At 53.9% G+C, this 24,738-nt stretch overlaps 1 protein-coding gene across 2 annotated transcripts in view; it reads left to right on the top strand.

Annotated features, from left to right (window-relative positions):
* HIPK2 (homeodomain interacting protein kinase 2) overlaps nt 1-20,321 on the top strand; it is a 43,848-nt gene extending 23,527 nt beyond the window's left edge. Inside the window, exons 3-15 of one of the 2 annotated variants that reach the window (XM_069762845.1) lie at nt 9,626-9,749; nt 9,968-10,087; nt 10,778-10,864; nt 11,506-11,690; nt 13,086-13,248; nt 13,323-13,449; nt 13,658-13,779; nt 13,893-14,032; nt 14,213-14,392; nt 16,741-17,025; nt 17,348-17,592; nt 17,692-17,846; nt 18,455-20,321. In XM_069762845.1, the coding sequence (XP_069618946.1) occupies nt 9,626-9,749; nt 9,968-10,087; nt 10,778-10,864; nt 11,506-11,690; nt 13,086-13,248; nt 13,323-13,449; nt 13,658-13,779; nt 13,893-14,032; nt 14,213-14,392; nt 16,741-17,025; nt 17,348-17,592; nt 17,692-17,846; nt 18,455-18,895 (2,374 nt within the window). In that variant the 3' untranslated portion in view covers nt 18,896-20,321. Of the gene's footprint in view, nt 1-9,625; nt 9,750-9,967; nt 10,088-10,777; nt 10,865-11,505; nt 11,691-13,085; nt 13,249-13,322; nt 13,450-13,657; nt 13,780-13,889; nt 14,033-14,212; nt 14,393-16,740; nt 17,026-17,347; nt 17,593-17,691; nt 17,847-18,454 lie in introns of both variants that reach the window. The other variant, XM_069762844.1, reaches the window with a different exon arrangement.
* The last annotated feature ends 4,417 nt before the right edge of the window (nt 20,322-24,738 follow it).

The following is a 24,738-nucleotide window of genomic DNA, read 5'->3' as shown; positions in this document are numbered from 1 at the left end:
AGCAGACAGTATCACACAGGATAGGATTAGATACACGGCTCAGCAGACAGTATCACACAGGAGAGGATTAGATACACGGCTCAGCAGACAGTATCACACAGGACAGGATTAGATACACAGCTCAGCAGACAGTATCACACAGGATAGGATTAGATACACGGCTCAGCAGACAGTATCACACAGGAGAGGATTAGATACACGGCTCAGCAGACAGTATCACACAGGGGAGGATTAGATACACGGCTCAGCAGTCAGTATCACACAGGAGAGGATTAGATACACGGTTCAGCAGACAGTATCACACAGGATAGGATTAGATACACGGCTCAGCAGACAGTATCACACAGGAGAGGATTAGATACACGGTTCAGCAGACAGTATCACACAGGATAGGATTAGATACACGGCTCAGCAGACAGTATCACACAGGAGAGGATTAGATACACGGCTCAGCAGACAGTATCACACAGGGGAGGATTAGATACAGCTCAGTAGTCAGTATCACATGGGATAGGATTAGATACACAGCTCAGCAGTCAGTATCACACAGGACAGGATTAGATACACGGCTCAGCAGTCAGTATCACACAGGAGAGGATTAGATACACGGTTCAGCTGACAGTATCACACAGGATAGGATTAGATACACGGCTCAGCAGACAGTATCACACAGGAGAGGATTAGATACACGGCTCAGCAGACAGTATCACACAGGATAGGATTAGATACACGGCTCAGCAGACAGTATCACACAGGAGAGGATTAGATAGACGGCTCAGCAGACCGTATCACACAGGGTAGGATTAGATGCAGCTCAGTAGTCAGTATCACACGGGATAGGATTAGATACACGGCTCAGCAGTCAGTATCACACAGGGGAGGATTAGATACACGGCTCAGCAGTCAGTATCACACAGGACAGGATTAGATACACGGCTCAGCAGTCAGTATCACACAGGAGAGGATTAGATGCACGGCTCAGCAGACAGTATCACACAGGAGAGGATTAGATACACGGCTCAGCAGACCGTATCACACAGGAGAGGATTAGATACACGGCTCAGCAGACAGTATCACACAGGAGAGGATTAGATACACGGCTCAGCAGACAGTATCACACAGGATAGGATTAGATACACGGCTCAGCAGACAGTATCACACAGGAGAGGATTAGATACACGGCTCAGCAGACAGTATCACACAGGATAAGATTAGATACACGGCTCAGCAGACAGTATCACACAGGATAGGATTAGATACACGGCTCAGCAGACAGTATCACACAGGAGAGTGTTAGATACACGGCTCAGCAGTCAGTATCACACAGGATAGGATTAGATACACGGCTCAGCAGACAGTATCACACAGGAGAGGATTAGATACACGGCTCAGCAGACAGTATCGCACAGGAGAGGATTAGATACACGGCTCAGCAGTCAGTATCACACAGGAGAGGATTAGATACACGGCTCAGCAGACAGTATCACACAGGAGAGGATTAGATACACGGCTCAGCAGACAGTATCGCACAGGAGAGGATTAGATACACGGCTCAGCAGACAGTATCGCACAGGAGAGGATTAGATACACGGCTCAGCAGACAGTATCACACAGGAGAGGATTAGATACACGGCTCAGCAGACAGTATCACACAGGATAGGATTAGATACACGGCTCAGCAGACAGTATCACACAGGAGAGGATTAGATAGACGGCTCAGCAGACCGTATCACACAGGGTAGGATTAGATGCAGCTCAGTAGTCAGTATCACACGGGATAGGATTAGATACACGGCTCAGCAGTCAGTATCACACAGGGGAGGATTAGATACACGGCTCAGCAGTCAGTATCACACAGGACAGGATTAGATACACGGCTCAGCAGTCAGTATCACACAGGAGAGGATTAGATGCACGGCTCAGCAGACAGTATCACACAGGAGAGGATTAGATACACGGCTCAGCAGACCGTATCACACAGGAGAGGATTAGATACACGGCTCAGCAGACAGTATCGCACAGGAGAGGATTAGATACACGGCTCAGCAGACAGTATCGCACAGGAGAGGATTAGATACACGGCTCAGCAGACAGTATCACACAGGAGAGGATTAGATACACGGCTCAGCAGACAGTATCACACAGGAGAGGATTAGATACACGGCTCAGCAGACAGTATCGCACAGGAGAGGATTAGATACACGGCTCAGCAGACAGTATCGCACAGGAGAGGATTAGATACACGGCTCAGCAGACAGTATCACACAGGAGAGGATTAGATACACGGCTCAGCAGACAGTATCGCACAGGAGAGGATTAGATACACGGCTCAGCAGACAGTATCGCACAGGAGAGGATTAGATACACGGCTCAGCAGTCAGTATCACACAGGAGAGGATTAGATACACGGCTCAGCAGACAGTATCGCACAGGAGAGTATTAGATACACGGCTCAGCAGTCAGTATCGCACAGGAGAGGATTAGATACACGGCTCAGCAGTCAGTATCGCACAGGAGAGGATTAGATACACGGCTCAGCAGTCAGTATCGCACAGGAGAGGATTAGATACACGGCTCAGCAGACAGTATCGCACAGGATAGGATTAGATACACGGCTCAGCAGACAGTATCACACAGGAGAGGATTAGATACACGGCTCAGCAGACAGTATCACACAGGATAGGATTAGATACACGGCTCAGCAGACAGTATCACACAGGAGAGGATTAGATACACGGCTCAGCAGACAGTATCACACAGGAGAGGATTAGATACACGGCTCAGCAGACAGTATCGCACAGGAGAGGATTAGATACACGGCTCAGCAGACAGTATCGCACAGGAGAGGATTAGATACACGGCTCAGCAGACAGTATCGCACAGGAGAGGATTAGATACATGGCTCAGCAGACAGTATCGCACAGGAGAGTATTAGATACACGGCTCAGCAGTCAGTATCGCACAGGAGAGGATTAGATACACGGCTCAGCAGTCAGTATCGCACAGGAGAGGATTAGATACACGGCTCAGCAGTCAGTATCGCACAGGAGAGGATTAGATACACGGCTCAGCAGACAGTATCACACAGGAGAGGATTAGATACACGGCTCAGCAGACAGTATCACACAGGATAGGATTAGATACACGGCTCAGCAGACAGTATCACACAGGAGAGGATTAGATACACGGCTCAGCAGACAGTATCACACAGGATAAGATTAGATACACGGCTCAGCAGACAGTATCACACAGGGTAGTATTAGATACACGGCTCAGCAGATGGTATCACACAGGAGAGGATTAGATACACGGCTTCTGTACATTATCGCTGATTTTCGGACTGTAACCCTTCGTGTGCCGCTGTGGGTCAGGCCTCCTCTCTGCAAGCAGTGATCTGGGTTCTTTGGTGCCTCCATGCTGCCGTCCTCCCTCCCGTCCCCCCATTGTCATGGCTGTTTGTGCTCTCTGGTCACGACTGTTGGCTGATGCTTGATTTTTTTTCTTTGAGATTCTGCAGCATAGTGCGGATGGCGGTGGCGGCTCCCCCTTTCTGGCGGTGGTGGTGGCTGCTCCCCCCCGCTCATGGTGGCAGTGATGGCTCCCCTGCTGGCGGCGGTTGTGGTGGCTCTCCCCCTGCTGGCGGCGGTGGTGGTGCCAGCTCCCCCCTGCTGGTGGTGGCTCTCCCCCCCCTGCTGGTGGCTCTCCCCCCTGCTGGCGGCGGTTGTGGTGGCTCTCCCCCCTGCTGGCAGCGGTGGTGGGGGCGGCTCCCCCCTGCTGGTGGCAGTTCTCCTCCTGCTGGTGGTGGTGGCTCTCCCAATGCTGGTGGTGGTGGCTCTCCCAATGCTGGTGGTGGCGGCTCTCCTCCTGCTGGCGGCGGTGGTGGCGGCGGCTCTCCCCTGCTGGTGGTGGTGGCTCTCCTCCTGCTGATGGCGGTGGTGGTGGCGGCTCCCCCCCTTGCTGGTGGTGGTGGCTCTCCTCCTGCTGGCGGTGGTGGTGGCTCTCCCCCTGCTGGCGGTGGTGGTGGCTGCTCTCCTCCTTCTGCTGGCGGCGGTGGTGGCGGCGGCTCTCCCCCTGCTGGTGGTGGCTGCTCTCCTCCTTCTGGCGGCGGCGGCTCTCCCCCTTCTGGCAGCTGTTCTGCCTGGAGAAGACAGATGTGGCAGCAGAGATGTCTCCCCAATGTGACCTCATTCACACACCCCAGTCCTGTATATCTGGACGCCATCGGCTTCATGTGTGGTGGCGGGGCGCGCAGGACGCATTGTAGCAGCCGCCAGGCTCCTGTCTCACTCTTTGTTTCCCATGCTTACAGCATGTGTCAATCTTCACCGTAGTCAAAAAAATGCTATTTAGGAAACAGGTGGCCCAGGATGAGCAGATCTGTAGGTGGCTCCCAGAAGGGGGATCTGTGCCGTCACCTCCATGTCTGCTCCGGGCCTGAAAGCTGTGCACACCTGCCGAGTGTCCTTCGGGATAAATTTGGCGCAGTTTTGTGTGTTTTTTTGCTGTCTCTTGCATGGTTTGGAGCAGACAATACTCGACATTCACTCTGAGGAGTGAAATAATTTTGGAGTTTGTCTATCGGAGAAATTTTGCACCGTTTAATAACAAACAAACATTCTGCAAAGTTACCTTCTTCCCGATGATGATGATGGCGCAGTCCTGATGTGCACCTGCCGTACTGGTGAGGAATTGTTGGCCAGTCCCTTAGATGATGATAATGGCGCAGGCCTCGTATGCTCCTGCAGTACTGTTGTGGATTGTGATGATGATGATGGTGGTGCAGGCCTCATGTACAGAGTCCATACTGGTGAGGATTACTTATTGATTGATGATCGGATTCCCCTGCCAAGCAGCCATGCCGGTGTTTATTTAGTATGGTCTCTCCCACAGCTGCTGCTAATGATGATGGCGCAGGCCTTGGATACTCCTGCTGTATACGGCCATACTGATCTGGATTTCATGTTGATCGGTCCCTCTGATGATGATGGCGCAGGCCTTGGATACTCCTGCTGTATACGGCCATACTGATCTGGATTTCATGTTCATCGGTCCCACTGATGATGATGGCGCAGGCCTTGGATACTCCTGCTGTATACGGCCACACTGATCTGGATTTCATGTTGATCGGTCCCTCTGATGATGATGGCGCAGGCCTTGGATACTCCTGCTGTATACGGCCACACTGATCTGGATTTCATGTTCATCGGTCCCTCTGATGATGATGGCGCAGGCCTTGGATACTCCTGCTGTATACGGCCACACTGATCTGGATTTCATGTTCATCGGTCCCACTGATGATGATGGCGCAGGCCTTGGATACTCCTGCTGTATACGGCCACACTGATCTGGATTTCATGTTGATCGGTCCCTCTGATGATGATGGCGCAGGCCTTGGATACTCCCGCTGTATACGGCCATACTGATCTGGATTTCATGTTGATCGGTCCCTCTGATGATGATGGCACAGGCCTTGGATACTCCCACTGTATACGGCCATAGTGATCTGGATTTCATGTTGATTGGTCCCACTGATGATGATGGCACAGGCCTTGGATACTCCCACTGTATACGGCCATAGTGATCTGGATTTCATGTTGATCGGTCCCTCTGATGATGATGGCGCAGGCCTTGGATACTCCCGCTGTATACGGCCATAGTGATCTGGATTTCATGTTGATTGGTCCCACTGATGATGATGGCACAGGCCTTGGATACTCCCACTGTATACGGCCATAGTGATCTGGATTTCATGTTGATTGGTCCCACTGATGATGATGGCGCAGGCCTTGGATACTCCCGCTGTATACGGCCATACTGATCTGGATTTCATGTTGATCGGTCCCTCTGATGATGATGGCGCAGGCCTTGGATACTCCCGCTGTATACGGCCATACTGATCTGGATTTCATGTTGATCGGTCCCTCTGATGATGATGGCACAGGTCTTGGATACTCCCGCTGTATACGGCCACACTGATCTGGATTTCATGTTGATCGGTCCCTCTGATGATGATGGCACAGGCCTTGGATACTCCTGCTGTATACGGCCATACTGATCTGGATTTCATGTTGATCGGTCCCACTGATGATGATGGCACAGGTCTTGGATACTCCCGCTGTATACGGCCATACTGATCTGGATTTCATGTTCATCGGTCACACTGATGATGATGGCGCAGGCCTTGGATACTCCTGCTGTATACGGCCATACTGATCTGGATTTCATGTTGATCGGTCCCACTGATGATGATGGCACAGGCCTTGGATACTCCCGCTGTATACGGCCATACTGATCTGGATTTCATGTTGATTGGTCCCTCTGATGATGATGGCACAGGCCTTGGATACTCCTGCTGTATACGGCCACACTGATATGGATTTCATGTTCATCGGTCACACTGATGATGATGGCGCAGGCCTTGGATACTCCTGCTGTATACGGCCACACTGATATGGATTTCATGTTCATCGGTCACACTGATGATGATGGCGCAGGCCTTGGATACTCCTGCTGTATATGGCCACACTGATCTGGATTTCATGTTGATCGGTCCCTCTGATGATGATGGCACAGGCCTTGGATACTCCCGCTGTATACGGCCACACTGATATGGATTTCATGTTGATTGGTCCCACTGATGATGATGGCACAGGTCTTGGATACTCCCGCTGTATACGGCCACACTGATCTGGATTTCATATTGATCGGTCCCTCTGATGATGATGATGGCACAGGCCTTGGATACTCCTGCTGTATACGGCCACACTGTCCTGGATTTCATGTTGATCGGTCCCTCTGATGATGATGATGGCACAGGCCTTGGATACTCCTGCTGTATACGGCCACACTGATCTGGATTTCATGTTGATCGGTCCCTCTGATGATGATGGCACAGGTCTTGGATACTCCCGCTGTATACGGCCACACTGATCTGGATTTCATGTTGATCGGTCCCTCTGATGATGATGGCACAGGCCTTGGATACTCCTGCTGTATACGGCCACACTGTTCTGGATTTCATGTTGATCGGTCCCTCTGATGATGATGATGGCACAGGTCTTGGATACTCCCGCTGTATACGGCCATACTGATCTGGATTTCATGTTGATCGGTCACACTGATGATGATGGCACAGGCCTTGGATACTCCTGCTGTATACGGCCACACTGTTCTGGATTTCATGTTGATCGGTCCCTCTGATGATGATGATGGCACAGGCCTTGGATACTCCTGCTGTATACGGCCACACTGATCTGGATTTCATGTTGATCGGTCACACTGATGATGATGGCACAGGCCTTTGATTTGCCTGCATTGCAGTGGGATTTCTCTGGAGACATCTGCTATTTTGGAGATTTACGTTCTGTACCTGCAGGAATAATCTGTGCCCCCTCTCTGCTGTGTGTGTATGTATGTGGTATCCAAATCTCCAAACTTAGCTGTGAATGACGGAGCTCCCCTGATACGTGACACTGTGAAATCCGAGTAATATCCATGATGGGATTTGTAGTACATGCTCTAACAGCTGTCATCAGTCATTCCCAGACACAGATATAAACAGCTGAATATAAATTACGGGGGGCAGACTGGATCATTCTCGTATATATTATGGACATGTTCTGGATCAGCCCGGTGTATATTACGGGGATGTTCTGGGTCGGCCCTGTGTATTACGGGGATGTTCTGGAGCAGCCTTTTGTATATTACGGGCATGTTATGGATCAGCCTTGTGTGTATTACAGGGATGTTCTAGGTCAGCCCGGTGTATATTACAGGGATGCTCTGGATCGGCCCGGTGTATATTACGGGGATGTTCTGGATCGGCCCGGTGTATATTACGGGGATGCTCTGGATCGGCACGGTGTATATTATGGAGATGTTCTGGGTCGGCACGGTGTATATTATGGGGATGTTCTGGATCGGCACGGTGTATATTATGGGGATGTTCTGGGTCAGCCCGGTGTATATTACAGGCATGTTATGGATCGACTCGGTGTATATTATGGAGATGTTCTGGGTCGGCACGGTGTATATTATGGGGATGTTCTGGATCGGCACGGTGTATATTATGGGGATGTTCTGGGTCAGCCCGGTGTATATTACAGGCATGTTATGGATCGACTCGGTGTATATTATGGGGATGTTCTGGGTCGGCCCGGTGTATATTACAGGCATGTTATGGATCGACTCGGTGTATATTATGGGGATGTTCTGGGTCGGCCCGGTGTATATTACAGGCATGTTATGGATCGACTCGGTGTATATTATGGAGATGTTCTGGGTCGGCACGGTGTATATTACGGGGATGCTCTGGATCAGCCCGGTGTATATTACAGGCATGTTATGGATCGACTCGGTGTATATTATGGAGATGTTCTGGGTCAGCCCGGTGTATATTACAGGCATGTTATGGATCGACTCGGTGTATATTATGGAGATGTTCTGGGTCGGCACGGTGTATATTATGGAGATGTTCTGGGTCGGCACGGTGTATATTATGGGGATGTTCTGGATCGGCACGGTGTATATTATGGAGATGTTCTGGGTCGGCACGGTGTATATTATGGGGATGTTCTGGATCGGCACGGTGTATATTATGGGGATGTTCTGGGTCGGCACGGTGTATATTATGGGGATGTTCTGGATCGGCACGGTGTATATTATGGGGATGTTCTGGATCGGCACGGTGTATATTATGGGGATGTTCTGGATCGGCACGGTGTATATTATGGGGATGTTCTGGATCGGCACGGTGTATATTATGGGGATGTTCTGGGTCAGCCCGGTGTATATTACAGGCATGTTATGGATCGACTCGGTGTATATTATGGGGATGTTCTGGGTCGGCCTGGTGTATATTACAGGCATGTTATGGATCGACTCGGTGTATATTATGGAGATGTTCTGGGTCGGCACGGTGTATATTATGGGGATGTTCTGGGTCAGCCCGGTGTATATTACAGGCATGTTATGGATCGACTCGGTGTATATTATGGAGATGTTCTGGGTCAGCCCGGTGTATATTACAGGCATGTTATGGATCGACTCGGTGTATATTATGGGGATGTTCTGGGTCGGCCCGGTGTATATTACAGGGATATTCTAGATCAATGTAGTTATAATGATGCATCAGACCTGAATTTGAGTTGGGACCTTGTTTATCACCTTCTCGAAGTGGGATGCGGAATTAACCCCTTGCAGTTGGGAAGGTGGGTGCAGGGGTCTGTGTACCCTGTGAATCCATTCTCATTGCAGCCTACAATCCAAGCGGCAGGTGCGCCGGACCTACCCTGGACCCAGGTGTCCTGTTGCAAGCAGGATATCCTTTACACCATTCAGTGAACTCTTTGTCCCTGCACCGATTCCTTATTCATGAATTGTGTTATCGCTGCATCTATATCTGTACAATAAAGTCCTCACAAGCATCTATCAAGAGTGTGCGGTGACAGAACATTACTCCATTCTCTTAGGCGTCATTAACCCTTTGCACTTGGGAAGCAGGGGTCTGTGTACCCTGTGAATCAATTCTCTTAGGCATCATTAACCCTTTTGTGGTCCCTGTTATAATGAACAATGATTACAGTCTCTTTCGCGTCACCTGATCTATGATTTCTCTTTATTTCAGGGCTCCGGAGATTATTCTGGGATTACCGTTCTGTGAAGCCATCGACATGTGGTCTTTGGGGTGTGTGATTGCCGAGCTGTTTTTGGGGTGGCCTCTGTACCCCGGGGCGTCTGAGTATGATCAGGTGAGTTGTTTTCTATGGCGCGTGCATCGTTCTCAGCCACTGTACCCGCTATATATATATCCTGTGCGTCCGCTCGCTGTTATTAGCCATCTAGCCTGGAGACATTAGGCGAGTACAATCTATTGCTCCCTGGTATCAGCCATGGGTGATATAAATGAGAGGGTCCATGTGTGATTTCGCTCCGGCACTATTATAAGATGCGCTTTATTTCCTCTCAGATCCGGTACATCTCCCAGACTCAGGGTCTACCTGCCGAATATCTGCTCAGCTCCGGGACGAAGACCACCAGGTTCTTTAATCGTGATGGCGACTCTCCGTATCCTCTGTGGAGGTTGAAGGTATGCGGGGAGCTCCGTGATAAATACGTTATCGTTCATTAATTAATCCTCGTAAATGGAAAAAATTGTTATGCATATGGCGGCCTAGAGGCGTCAATGAAAGCCTGTCAGTAGTAAAACAGTTTCTGTTACCCATAGCAACCAATCAGAAAGCACGTTTCATTTCTGAAACTGCTCTGGAGAAAAGAAAGCTGCACTGTCATTGGTTGCTGTGGGTAACACATACATTCCTATTATTAACAGTATTGAGGCCCTATGGGGTCAGTAATAAAGGCAACGTTTTTTTGTGCCAGCCGCAGTCGCTGGTGGTACAATACCTAAGTGTGCCAACAAAAGGCAAACCTTCCCCACTATGGGCACTTGTAGTGTTCGGCTGTGATTTCCATCAGGTTCTGACATAAATTTTATGACATCAATTAAACCACAAAATGATTTCCAGCCCTGGTCCCAAAGTAAAGCCGATGAACGCCAACAATCGGCCTCGTTATGTGTGGCTTTACCATGCTCCTTCTCAGTAGTGATGTGCGCCACAAATTGTGACATATAAAGCTGCCGCAAGGATCTGAATATATCAGGCCTCGCACCACCACAGCCGGCCCATCGGGGGCCATGGCGTTCAATATGTTATATGGATTGTCTGGATAATGGCTGATAACAGGGAGTAATAGACTTGTCTCTTTCTTGCGGTAGACCCCTGATGATCATGAATCTGAGACCGGAATCAAATCCAAGGAGGCCAGAAAGTACATCTTCAACTGCCTGGATGATATGGCACAGGTGAGGGAACGGTCCGGGATGGCAACGGCGCTGGGGACGGGTCTGGCCGGCGGCGGCGCTGGGGACGGGTCTGGCCGGCGGCGGCGCTGGGGACGGGTCTGACTAGCGGCGGCGCTGGGGATGGGTCTGACTAGCGGCGGCGCTGGGGACGGGTCTGGCCGGCGGCGCTGGGGAACGGGTCTGGCCGGCGGCGGCGCTGGGGAACGGGTCTGGCCGGCGGCGGCGCTGGGGAACGGGTCTGGCCGGCGGCGGCGCTGGGGAACGGGTCTGGCCGGCGGCGGCGCTGAGGGACGGGTCTGGCCGGCGGCGGCGCTGGGGACGGGTCTGGCTGGCGGCGGCACTGGTCAGTCCAATGGCCTTTTGCATGAATCCAAATCCTCATCCAGTACGTGAATGGAGCCTTTATTATTTACATTCATATCTCTAGGATAAAAATGAGCATGTTTCAGTTTACTGTCAGTAAGCGGAGATAGTGTGTGTTTGTCATCTTTTCCACATGGCTTGTTAGAAAATTGCAGAATGTCACATTTAGCAGTAATTTGTGGCGTTGCAGCTTTATGGCCGCCCTCGAGGTCTCCATGGACCGGCCACTGCTGCTGGTGGTCGTGTGTCCAGCCTTACTGACCGCTCCGTCCCTGCAGGTGAATATGACCTCGGATCTGGAAGGCAGCGACATGCTGGTGGAGAAGGCGGACAGGAGAGAGTTCATCGACCTGCTGAAGAAAATGCTGACCATCGACGCCGACAAGAGGATAACCCCCATCGAGACCCTGAACCATCCGTTCGTCACCATGACCCATCTCCTGGACTTCCCTCATAGCTCACAGTATGGCGTCAGCCTAGGGCCTCCTAGGGACGGGATGGGGGGGCACGGGAGATGCTGCAGCAATTGCCTGATGTTATATCGCCCCCTGCAGGACAGATGTCTCCCTACTATTAGTCCTAAACCCGTCTCTAATCAGGATTGTCACATTAGGATCAGTTGTCAGACAGTTTGTTTAAGAAGGGGATGGAGTTGTCAGAACAGGTGTAATGTGAGAAGTGTCGCCCTCATCAGGTCTGGGATGGAAGGTTTTCAGTATCTGCCCCGTCCTCCTCCTCGGCCCCGCTCGCTCTGCCCCATGCTCCTTATCCTAGGCCCAGATCACTCTACCCCATCCTCCTCGGCCCCACTCACTCTGCCCCGTCCTCCTCCTCGGCCCTGCTTGCTCTGCCCCGTCCTCCTCCTCGGCCCTGCTTGCTCTGCCCCGTCCTCTTCCTCGGCTCTGCTTGCTCTGCCCCGTCCTCCTCCTCGGCCCTGCTCACTCTGCCCCGTCCTCCTCCTTGGCCCCACTCACTCTGCTCTGTCTTCCTTATCGTAGTCCCCGCTCCCTCTGCCCCGTCCTCCTCCTCGGCTCCGCTTGCTCTGCCCCGTCCTCCTCCTCGGCTCCGCTTGCTCTGCCCTGTCATCCTCCTCAGCCCCGCTTGCTCTGCCATGTCCTCCTCCTCGGCCCCGATCGCTCTGCCCCTCCTCCTCCTCAGCCCCGCTCCCTCTGCCCCGTCCTCCTCATCGGCTCCGCTTGCTCTGCCCCGTCGTCCTCCTCGGCTCCGCTTGCTCTGCCCCATCCTCCTCCTCAGCCCCGCTTGCTCTGCCATGTCCTCCTCGGCCCCGCTCGCTCTGCCCCTCCTCCTCCTCAGCCCCGCTCGCTCTGCCCCGTCCTCCTCCTCGGCCCTGCTCACTCTGCCCCTCCTCCTCCTCAGCCCCGTTCGCTCTGCCCCGTCCCTCTCCTCCTCGGCTCTGCTCGCTCTGCCCCGTCCTCCTCCTCGGCCCCGCTCGCTCTGCCCCGTCCTCCTCCTCAGCCCCGTTCGCTCTGCCCCGTCCCTGTCCTCCTCGGCTCTGCTCGCTCTGCCCCGTCCTCCTCCTCGGCCCCGCTCGCTCTGCCCCGTCCTCCTCCTCAGCCCCGTTCGCTCTGCCCCGTCCCTGTCCTCCTCGGCTCTGCTCGCTCTGCCCCGTCCTCCTCCTCGGCCCCCCTCGCTCTGCCCCGTCCTCCTCCTCAGCCCCGTTCGCTCTGCCCCGTCCCTGTCCTCCTCGGCTCTGCTCGCTCTGCCCCGTCCTCCTCCTCGGCCCCGCTCGCTCTGCCCCTCCTCCTCCTCAGCCCCGTTCGCTCTGCCCCGTCCCTATCCTCCTCCTCGGCTCTGCTCGCTCTGCCCCATCCTTCATTCCTGGTCTCTCTCTCCACAGTGTTAAGTCTTGCTTCCAGAATATGGAGATCTGCAAGAGACGGGTGAATATGTACGACACTGTGAACCATAGCAAGACCCCGTTTATCACGCACGTGGCCCCCAGCACCTCCACCAACCTCACCATGACGTTCAGCAACCAGCTGAGTACTGTGCACAGCCAGGTGAGCGCCCTGCTCCTGCCTGGTGCTGCCGTCAGCGCCTCATTTACTTGTCTCATGGCCTCCTCTTCTTCTAGACCTCTGCGGCCTCTATGGCGGCCGTTGCCCAGAGGAGCATGCCCCTGCAGAGCGGGGCCACGCAGATCTGTGCCCGGCCGGACCCCTTCCAGCAGGCCCTGATCGTCTGTCCTCCAGCTTTCCAAGGTAAGTGTCCCGCGGCCGGAGACACTCCGTGTATACAGCGTATAGTCTGCAGGAGGCTGAAGAGTCACAATCCCAACCATTGCAAGATCTCTGCTTGCTGTCAGTTAGTGGAGGACTATAGGGCCTGCAGGCGCAGCACTGATTGTCTAGTCCGATCATTACCATGCGCCATTCCTGCACAATGTATTATGTCCATGGTTCTCCGCAGGGCTGCAGGCCTCTCCTTCCAAACATGGTGGCTACTCTGTGCGTATGGATAACACTGTGCCCCTGGTGACACAGGCCGCCGGCGCTCCGGCTCTGCAGATCCAGCCCGGGCTCCTGACTCAGGTACGGGCTCCAGTGCAGACGGCTTACACGCTTTTCCCTCTTGCCCTGCCTCTAGGGGGCACTGTTACATTGCAGTCTATGCAGGACAGTGACATTGTGTATCTCTGCAGCAGGCGTGGCCCAGCGGCACTCAGCAGATACTGCTGCCCCCGGCCTGGCAGCAGCTGGCAGGAGTGGCAGCTCATACCTCTGTGCAGCACGCCGCGGTCATCCCCGACAGCATGACTGGCAGCCAGCAGCTGGCGGACTGGAGGTGAGGGGCCACTGTACATGGCTTTTGTTTGGTTTGCTCAAGTGATAGTCCTTTCAGCTGCACCACAGCGCCCCTGGTGGTGACGGGCAGGACTAGCCTGTCCCGGGGTCAGGGTAATTCATAGTTCATTAAATGATATTTTTGTTTTACCTTCTTATTAATATTTTTCCATCCCATCAGGAACACGCACGCTCATGGCGGCCACTACAACCCAATAATGCAGCAGCCGGCGCTCCTCGCGGGTCACGTGACCCTACCCTCCGCCCAACCGCTGAATGTGGGCGTGGCTCATGTCATGAGACAGCAGCCAATCCGCAGTGCTTCCTCCTCTCGCAAAAAGCAGCATCACTCTGCAGTGAGGTGAGAGGTCCGCCCCGGGGGAGGGGAAGACTGAACTGTGCATGTGCATTACTGATCCTGAGTTACCTCCTGTATTATACCCCAGAGCTGCACTCACTATTCTGCTGGTGCAGTCACTGTGTACATACATTACATTACTGATCCTGAGTTACCTCCTGTATTATACCCCAGAGCTGCACTCACTATTCTGCTGGTGCAGTCACTGTGTACATACATTACATTACTGATCCTGAGTTACATCATGTATTATACCCCAGAGCTGCACTCACTATTCTGCTGGTGCAGTCACTGTGTACATACATTACATTACTGATCCTGAGTTATATCCTGTATTATACCCCAGAGCTGCACTCACTATTCTGCTGGTGCAGTCACTGTGTACATACATTACATTACTGATCCTGAGTTACCTCCTGTATTATACCCCAGAGCTGCACTCACTATTCTGCTGGTGCAGTCACTGTGTACATACATTACATTACTGATCCTGAGTTACATCCTGTATTATACCCCAGAGCTGCACTCACTATTCTGCTGGTGCAGTCACTGTGTACATACACTACATTACTGATCCTGAGTTATATCCTGTATTAAACTCCAGAGCAGCACTCACTATTCTGCTGGTGCAGTCACTGTGTACATACATTACATTACTGATCCTGAGTTACATCCTGTATTATACTCCAGAGCTGCACTCACTATTCTGCTGGTGCAGTCACTGTGTACATACATTACTGATCCTCAGTTACCTCCTGTATTATACTCCAGAGCTGCGCTCACTATTCTGCTGGTGCAGTCACTGTGTACATACATTACATTACTGATCCTGAGTTACATCCTGTATTATACCCCAGAGCTGCACTCACTATTCTGCTGGTGCAGTCACTGTGTACATACATTACATTACTGATCCTGAGTTACATCCTGTATTATACCCCAGAGCTGCACTCACTATTCTGCTGGTGCAGTCACTGTGTACATACATTACATTACTGATCCTGAGTTACATCCTGTATTATACTCCAGAGCTGCACTCACTATTCTGCTGGTGCAGTCACTGTGTACATACATTACATTACTGATCCTGAGTTACATCCTGTATTATACTCCAGAGCTGCACTCTCTATTCTGCTGGTGCAGTCACTGTGTACATACATTACATTACTGATCCTGAGTTACATCCTGTATTATACTCCAGAGCTGCACTCACTATTCTGCTGGTGCAGTCACTGTGTACATACATTACATTACTGATCCTGAGATACATCCTGTATTATACTCCAGAGCTGCAGTCACTATTCTGCTGGTGCAGTCACTGTGTACATACATTACATTACTGATCCTGAGTTACCTCCTGTATTATACTCCAGAGCTGCACTCACTATTCTGCTGGTGCAGTCACTGTGTACATACATTACTGATTCTGAGTTACATCATGTATTATACTCCAGAGCTGCACTCACTATTCTGCTGGTGCAGTCACTGTGTACATACATTATATTACTGATCCTGAGTTACCTCCTGTATTATACCCCAGAGCTGCACTCACTATTCTGCTGGTACAGTCACTGTGTACATACATTACATTACAGCTCCTGAGTTACATCCTGTATTATACTCCAGAGCTGCACTCACTATTCTGCTGGTGCAGTCACTGTGTACATACATTACATTACTGATCCTGAGTTACATCCTGTATTATACTCCAGAGCTGCACTCACTTTTCTGCTGGTGCAGTCACTGTGTACATACATTACATTACTGATCCTGAGTTACATCCTGTATTATACTCCAGAGCTGCACTCACTATTCTGCTGGTGCAGTCACTGTGTGCATACATTACATTACTGATCCTGAGATACATCCTGTATTATACTCCAGAGCTGCAGTCACTATTCTGCTGGTGCAGTCACTGTGTACATACATTACATTACTGATCCTGAGTTACATCCTGTATTATACTCCAGAGCTGCACTCACTATTCTGCTGGTACAGTCACTGTGTACATACATTACATTACTGATCCTGAGTTACATCCTGTATTATACTCCAGAGCTGCACTCACTATTCTGCTGCTGCGCTCACTGTGTACATACATTACATTACTGATTCTGAGTTACATCCTGTATTATACCCCAGAGCTGCACTCACTATTCTGCTGGTACAGTCACTGTGTACATACATTACATTACTGATCCTGAGTTACAACCTGTGTTATACTCCAGAGCTGCACTCACTATTCTGCTATATTATCCTTTATATTTTATTTAATTTTTTTTTTTTTTAAATTCATAACAATTTATTTTGTTACTTTTGTTTTTTTTCTATATCTGACTCCTCCTCTGCAGAAATAACTCCTCCTACGAGGTGTCATCCAGCCAATCCCACAACTCCCCCCAGCGTTCCAAGCGGGTGAAGGAGAACACGCCCCCTCGCTGTTCCATCCCGCAGAGCTCGGCTCCGTGCGTCCCCTCCATCACCTGTGGCTGGGGCGAGAGCTCGCTGGGCCATTCGCGTGCTGACCATCAGCGGCAAACCATCGTCATCCCGGATACTCCCAGCCCAGCGGTCAGCGTCATCACCATCAGCAGCGACACCGACGAAGAGGAGGAGCAGAAGCACGTGGCGCCCAGGTGAGCCCCGATACACTCGGGATACTGGGAGACTGGTTAAAGGGGGGACCCACACCGTCCACACTGGGGGCCTCCACATGATGAAGGCAGCACAAACAGGACGAGCCAAACCTGCCCCTCCACTGTCTGAAGGGCGCACGGACACCGCAGCCTGGGGAGAAGTGTAACTAATGGTCTCCTTTGTCCCTGACCCTCCGGCGCCCTCTGCCTCATGTGACTTTTTCCGCCCCCTCTGATGTGGTCACCCCCATGCGGAGCGCCCCCTGGAGGCTTGATAACACTTGTTGTAATATTAACCCTTTGTGTTCTCCCACCCCCACAGCCTGCCCAAGCAGCGGCGGAACGTCATCAGCTGCGTCACGGTGCACGATTCTCCTATCTCTGAGTCTTCAAAGAACACCAGCACCTACGCAGCCACCAGGCACCGACGTGCGCCCAACACCGCCGCACACGAGACCAAATGCCAGCCTGATATCCCCTGCCCCGTCAACTCTCGCACCATCATTGTGCCGCCCCTGAAGACCCAACAAAGTGAGGGGCGACTGGAATGTGAGCGCAGGCAGCCGGGTAAGTGCACCATGGGGTGGGGGGATAAAACTGGCGTCTCTTTACACCTTGTCCCCGTTGGGGGGTGATTGCACTCACTCTTCTTTCTTTCACCTGTAGATACAACAAGTCACCACTCCTACAAGCCCAAATCCTCGTCCTCCATAGCGGCTTCCGCTACACATTCCTCCAGCAACTGTACCACGTCAGCCACGTATCGCCAGCCTAGAGCTGCCGCTCATGCCTTCCAACAGCAGCCACTCAACCTCAGCCAGGTAAAGCACGGGGTGGGATGGGATCATGTTTTCCCCGGCGCTGTGGGAGGCTCGGGTCGCCCCGGCGCTGTGGGAGGCTCGGGTCGCCCCGGCGCTGTGGGAGGCTCGGGTCGCCCCGGCTCTGTGGGAGGCTCGGGTCGCCTCAGCGCTGCGGGAGGCTTGGGTCGCCCCGGCGCTGCGGGAGGCTTGGGTCGCCCCGGCGCTGCGGGAGGCTGGGGTCGCCCCGGCGCTGCGGGAGGCTTGGCGTCGCCCCGGCACTGCGGGAGGCTTGGCGTCGCCCGGCACTGCGGGAGGCTCGGGTCGCCCCGGCACTGCGGGAGGCTTGGGTCGCCCGGCACTGCGGGAGGCTCGGGTCGCCCCGGCGCTGCGGGAGGCTTGGCGTCGCCCCGGCGCTGCGGGAGGCTCGGGTCGCCCCGGCGCTGCGGGAGGCTCGGGTCGCCCCGGCACTGCGGGAGGCTCGGGTCGCCCCGGCGCTGCGGGAGGCTTGGCGTCGCCCCGGCGCTCTGCTTTTGATTAATTAGTCCTATGTAAATTTGACGGTGGTTTTCCTCTGGTCACTGTAGACTGTCACATCCGATAATGTCTGTCTCTCTCGTCCTCCTTCTCAGGTGTCTCAGCACATTAGCACAGAACGATCCGGAGGCCACCGGAGGCAGCAGGCGTATATAACCCCCACCATGGCCCAGGCTCCGTACTCCTTCCCGCACAATAGTCCTAGCCACGGGGCGGTCCACCCTCACTTGGCGGCTACAGCCCACCTGCCCAGCCAGCCGCACCTCTACACCTACACGGCACCAGCTGCTTTGGGCTCCACCGGCACCGTGGCTCATCTAGTGGCATCTCAAGGATCCGCACGCCACGCAGCCTACCCCGCCAGTATCGTCCCTGTGAGCATGGCTCCCCGACTGCTTCCATCTCCAAGTCTTCACCCTAGTCAGTACCAGGCGCAGTTCGCCCATCAGACTTACATCCCAGCATCTCCATCCTCCACGGTCTACACTGGATATCCCCTGAGTCCGCCAAAGGTTAATCAGTACCCCTACATCTAGACCCCGGAGGTGGAGGGGGGGACTGAGGGGAAGCACAGACTAAACATGGAGGTGCGCCCCTGCTGGCAACTTTATTCCTTTGTGGACATCTCATGCCACCCAGTCAGGACAAGAGTGGGCACAGGGGTGCTGAGGATGGAACCCCTGGAATCTTCCACCATCTAGGTTTGGACTTTGCCCACATTTCGAGTGCCCCTCCCTCTCACCCTGGACTGTTGGAGGGGGTGGGCATTGCTGGAGGCCCCGCCCTCGAGGAGCCGCCTGGAGATGCTGTATTTATTGATCGTAGATCGCCAGGATCTGGTGCCGTAGACCTAGAAGCTTATGCAGAGTCTATAGAGTTAGGGTTCTGGATCATTCTAGATTTAAATTTCTGATTTTAATATTCGCAGAGAAGTTGATGTGTATTTGCACTCTGCGCCAAAGGGAGACCCCACTTAGTTTTGTTCCCCCCCCCTTTAAACCCCGCCCCCTTTTGGTATAAGGGGAGGGGAAACTCTGGATACCTCTGATAACGTTTGCACCGCTTTTAGTTTTATGCCTCCCTCAGTGTTGATAGCGATGACATTTTAGACACTCGGCATTTTTAACGTTTTACAGGACGGCGGTGGACGCCATTTTTAAAAATACCAAAAAAAAAAAAAAAGAAAAAAAAAAAGAATAATAAATGGGGCGAGAAAGGTTTTACTTTGTGAAGAGAGATCTGGGATGTTGTCAAGGGGGCGCGAGGAAGGACGACCGTGGCTACGTGGAGCAAGGAGCTGGCACGTAAAGACCAGAGGAATGATGGGAAAAGGCGTGGAAACTTCCGGAAGGACTTGAGTCGGACACTGCTGCTAATCTCTATTCCAAGTCACTTTATTAGCTCCTCCCCGCGCTACAATGTAGCTCCGCGCGGCGCTCGTTTTGTTCCGCGCGGCGCTCGTTGTGTTCCGCGCGGCGCTCGTTTTGTTCCGCGCGGCGCTCGCCGTGTTCCGCGCCTCCCATAGACTCACCAGTATATAGAATATATATATTCACTTCCTTTTTACTTTCAGGTTGCACAATAGATTCCGACTTCATTTTTTTAATTCTTTTTCCCGTCGTCCCAGACACTAACCGTAAAGTTACCGGCATGTGACGTTGTGATGTCCCGATACCCGCGCGCTCGCCCGCGTGTGTGGGTCCCCCGCCATTCTATGTCCTCCGCTCCTAGTGCCTTACAAACCGCTGAACGTTTCTGGTCCTTGTCGTTTCTCTAACATCGCCCCCCCCCCCCCCTGTTAGGATGTCAGGGAGTCACCCTCCCCCACCTCCGGTGCTGAAGCTTCACAGACCCTCAGTCTTCTGTTCTTTCCCCGCTGCGATTGGGGGTGACATCCGCATCTGTGTGCGTCCAGTATTAGTCGTCACAAAATGTGGGAAGAATAAAACCTGTAATAATCAACGGTGTGTGGCTTACTGCTTATCCATGTAGTGGCGGGGACATGCTGGAGAGGAAGGGAAGAGGGGAGAAGTGCTGGAGAGGAAGGGAAGAGGGGTGATGTGCTGGAGAGGAGGAAGAGGGGGGACGTCCTGGAGAGGAAGGGAAGAGGGGAAATGTGCTGAAGAGGGGGGACATCCGGAGAGGAAGGGAAGAGAGGGGGACGTGCTGGAGAGGAAGGGAAGAGGGGGAGATGTGCTGGAGAGGATGGGGGACGTGCTGGAGAGGAAGAGGGGGTGACTTGCTAGAGAGGAAGGGAGGAGGGGGTGATGTGCTGGAGATGAAGAGAGGATAGGAGATGTGCTGAAAGGGAAGAGCGGCATGGCTGGGAGAAGGGGCGAATGTGGCGCAGGGCAGGAGCTCCGTGGTTGGGAGGAGGGGGTCAAGTGGCGCAGAAGAGGAGTGCATGTGGTGCAAGAGAGGAGCACCACGGTTTGGAGGCGGTGCCAATGTTGTGCAGGGGAGGAGCGCTGCGGTTGGGAGGAGGGGTGAGGTGGCGCAGAGGAGGAGCATCGCGGTTGGGAGGAGGGGCAGATGTGCAGGGGAGTAGCGCCACAGTTTGGAAGAGGGGCGCAGTTGGGAGGAGGGGGTGAAGTGGTGCAGAGGAGGGGAGGTTGTGGCGCAGGGGAGGAGTGCCATGGTTTGGAAGAGGGGCGGATGTGGCGTAGGGGAGGAGTGCTGCAGTTGGGAGGAGGGTCAGATGTGGCGCAGGGGAGGAGTGCCGCAGTTGGGAGGAGGCGCGAATGTGGCGCAGGGGAGGAGCGCCACGGTTGGGAGGAGGGGCTAATGTGGCACAGGGGAGGAGTGCCGCGGTTGGGAGGAGGGGCTGATGTGGCGCAAGGGAAGATCTCCGTGGTTGGGAAGAGTGGGTGAAGTGGCGCAGAGGAGGGGCGGATGTGGTGCAGGGGAGTAGCGCCACAGTTTGGAGGAGGGGCACAGTTGGGAGGAGAGGGGTGAAGTGGCGCAGAGGAGGGGCGGATGTGGCGTAGGGGAGGAGTGCTGCAGTTGGGAGGAGGGTCAGATGTGGCGCATGGGAGGAGCGCCACAGTTGGGAGGAGCGCCGCGGTTGGGAGGAGGGGCTGATGTGGCGCAGGGGAGGAGCACTACAATTAGGAGGAGGGGTGAATGTGGCACAGGGGAGGAGCGCCGCGGTTGGGTAGAGGGGCTGATGTCGCGCAGGGGAGGAGCGCTGCACTTGGGAGGAGGGGTGAATATGGTGCAGCGGAGGAGTGCCGCGGTTGGGAAGAGTGGCTGATGTGTCACAGGGGAGGAGTGCTACAATTAGGAGGAGGAGTGAATGTGGCGCAGGGGAAGAGCGCCGCGGTTGGGTAGAGGGGCTGTGGTGCAGGGGAGGAGCGCTACAATTAGGAGGAGGGGTGAATGTGGCGCAGGGGAGAAGCACTGCGGTTGGGTAGAGGGGCTGATGTGGCGCAGGGGAGGAGCGCTGCAGTTGGGAGGAGGGGGTGAATATTGTGCAGCGGAGGAGTGCCACGGTTGGGAAGAGGGGCTGATGTGTCACAGAGGAGGAGTGCTACAATTAGGAGGAATTAATGTGGCGCAGGGGAGGAGCACCGCGGTTGGGTAGAGGGGCTGTGGTGCAGGGGAGGAGCGCTACAATTAGGAGGAGGGGTGAATGTGGCGCAGGGGAGGAGCGCCGTGGTTGGGTAGAGGGGCTGTGGCGCAGGGGAGGAGTGCTCTAGTTGGGAGGAGGGCTTGAATGTGGCGCAGGGGAGGAGCGCTACAATTAGGAGGGGTGAATGTGGCGCAGGGGAGGAGCACCGCAGTTGGGAGGAGGGGCTGATGTGGCGCAGGGAAGGAGCGCTACAATTAGGAAGAGGGGTGAATGTGGCGCAGAGGAGGAGCACCGCGGTTGGGTAGAGGGGCTGATGTGGCGTAGGGGAGGAGCGCTACAATTAGGAGGAGGGGTGAATGTGGCGCAGGGGAGGAGCACCGCGGTTGGGTAGAGGGGCTGATGTGGCGCTGGGGAGGAGCGCTGCAGTTGGGAGGAGGGGCTGATGTGGCGCAGGGGAGGAGCGCTACAATTAGGAGGGGTGAATGTGGCGCAGAGGAAGAGTGCCGCGGTTGGGAAAAGGGGCTAATGTGGCACAGGGGTAGAGTTCTGCAGTTGGGAGGAGGGGTGAATGTGGTGCAGCGGAGGAGCGCCGTGGTTGGGTAGAGGGGCTGTGGTGCAGGGGAGGAGTGCTCTAGTTGGGAGGAGGGGTGAATGTGGCGCAGGGGAGGAGCGCTACAATTAGGAGGGGTGAATGTGGCGCAGGGGAGGAGCGCCGTGGTTGGGTAGAGGGGCTGTGGTGCAGGGGAGGAGTGCTCTAGTTGGGAGGAGGGGTGAATGTGGCGCAGGGGAGGAGCGCTACAATTAGGAGGGGTGAATGTGGCGCAGGGGAGGAGCACCGCAGTTGGGAGGAGGGGCTGATGTGGCGCAGGGAAGGTGTGCTACAATTAGGAAGAGGGGTGAATGTGGCGCAGAGGAGGAGCACCGCGGTTGGGTAGAGGGGCTGATGTGGCGTAGGGGAGGAGCGCTACAATTGGGAGGAGCGCTACAATTAGGAGGTGGGGTGAATGTGGCGCAGGGGAGGAGCACCGCAGTTTGGAAGAGGGGCTGATGTGGCACAGGGGAGGAGCGCTGCAGTTGGGAGGAGGGGTGAATGTGGCGCAGGGGATGAGCGCTACAATTAGGAGGAGGGGTGAATGTGGTGCAGAGGAGGAGTGCCGCGGTTAGGAAGAGGGGCTGATGTGGCGCAGGGGAGGAGCGCTACAATTAGGAGGAGGGGTGAATGCGGCGCAGGGGAGGAATGCCGCAGTTGGGAGGAGGGGCTGATGTGGCACAGGGGAGGAGCGCTGCAGTTGGAAGGAGGGGTGAATGTGGCGCAGGGGAGGAGCGCTGTGGTTGGTAGGAGGGGGTGACCTCTAAACGGGTGAACTCTGCACAGGGTGGAATAGAGGGAGACACCTGCCTGGGAAGAAGAGCATCCATGAAGCCTGGACGCTGCAGTGGTTGAGGCGCCAAAACAGTTTCTTTTCCTGTGAGATTTTATTTTAGAGAAGAAAGAAAACTTTAAAAAACTGTACAAATCCCGACTCGCTCGTCATGGGGGGAAGTTTTCCTCCACGGGGGCGACTTTAACCCTTTCAGTGATGAAGAGGTCGAAAAACTAAATAAAACTGAATAAAAGACCCATCATCCAGGAGATTTGTCCACAAATTTATTATTTTTTCTTTGGAGAAGTTTTTTAAGAAAGTTGGAAATACCAGGAGAGAAGCTGGGAGCGATGACATCACAGAGCGTGGCTCGTATGTCGCTGTCATATCAGTGATGTCATCGCCAAGGGGCGGGGCTGACCACCCTTCACATGATGTGCTGGGACCCCTCCATGATCCCTAGGGCTCCTGTATGGTTTCCGTGCATGTCTCCCATTTTTCACGCTCTCTGTTTTTGACTCCGGACGTGGTCAGAATGTGAAGTTTTCCTTTCAGAGGCAGAACAATCCTGCAGGTCGTCCATTATTGGGACCGGGCATTGTCTGCACTGACCCACTGTAACGACGCCCTCAGTGTAAACCAGAAACGCTTCCATTCACTGACAGGAGCGGAGTTAAGACAGAAGATGGAGATCGTGGCTCTCGCATTCCTCTGGCTCAGATCATTAATATTTCAGGCTCGGCCGGCAGCGGTAATGTCATCTACCCGTATAATGAAACCTCAGCCGGGCGGCGGGGGAGGGGAGCTGTGCCGCCATCTGCCTCTTCGTGTACGAGAGGCGCAGAAATACGTGACCCCGTGTCACCGACTGCGGCAACCGAAATAACCGCGGTCACGTGACTGAAATCGGTGACTAATATAGCCCCCCGATATTAGGAAAAGGGGCAGCGCCAGGCGGCATCAGTACCCCCTCCCCCATCAATGAGCCGTGAACTCCCCATCACCCGGGCACAAGAATGATGACTGTGCTTAAAAAGTACACAGAGCCCCCTCAAGACTCGTCATATCCCGGGAACTCCCCACAAAACCCGCCGTATACCGGGAATCCCCCACAACACCCACCATATACCGAGAACACCCCTCAAGACCCGTCATATACTGAGGCCCCACAAGACCCGTCATATACTGAGGCCCCACAAGACCCGTCATATACTGAGGCCCCACAAGACCCGTCATATACTGAGGCCCCACAAGACCCGTCATATACTGAGGCCCCACAAGACCCGTCATATACTGAGGCCCCACAAGACCCGTCATATACTGAGGCCCCACAAGACCCGTCGTATACCGGGAACACTCCAGAACACTTGCAATATACTGAGAATACCCCACAAGACCCGCCATATACCAGGAACTCCCCACAAGACCCTCCGTATACCGGGAA

This window comes from Ranitomeya imitator, chromosome 4 (assembly GCF_032444005.1).
Source record: "Ranitomeya imitator isolate aRanImi1 chromosome 4, aRanImi1.pri, whole genome shotgun sequence".
Classification (NCBI taxonomy): domain Eukaryota; kingdom Metazoa; phylum Chordata; class Amphibia; order Anura; family Dendrobatidae; genus Ranitomeya; species Ranitomeya imitator.
The sequence above is the reverse complement of the archived record's forward strand: the minus strand, read 5'-3'. Positions and strand labels throughout refer to the sequence as shown.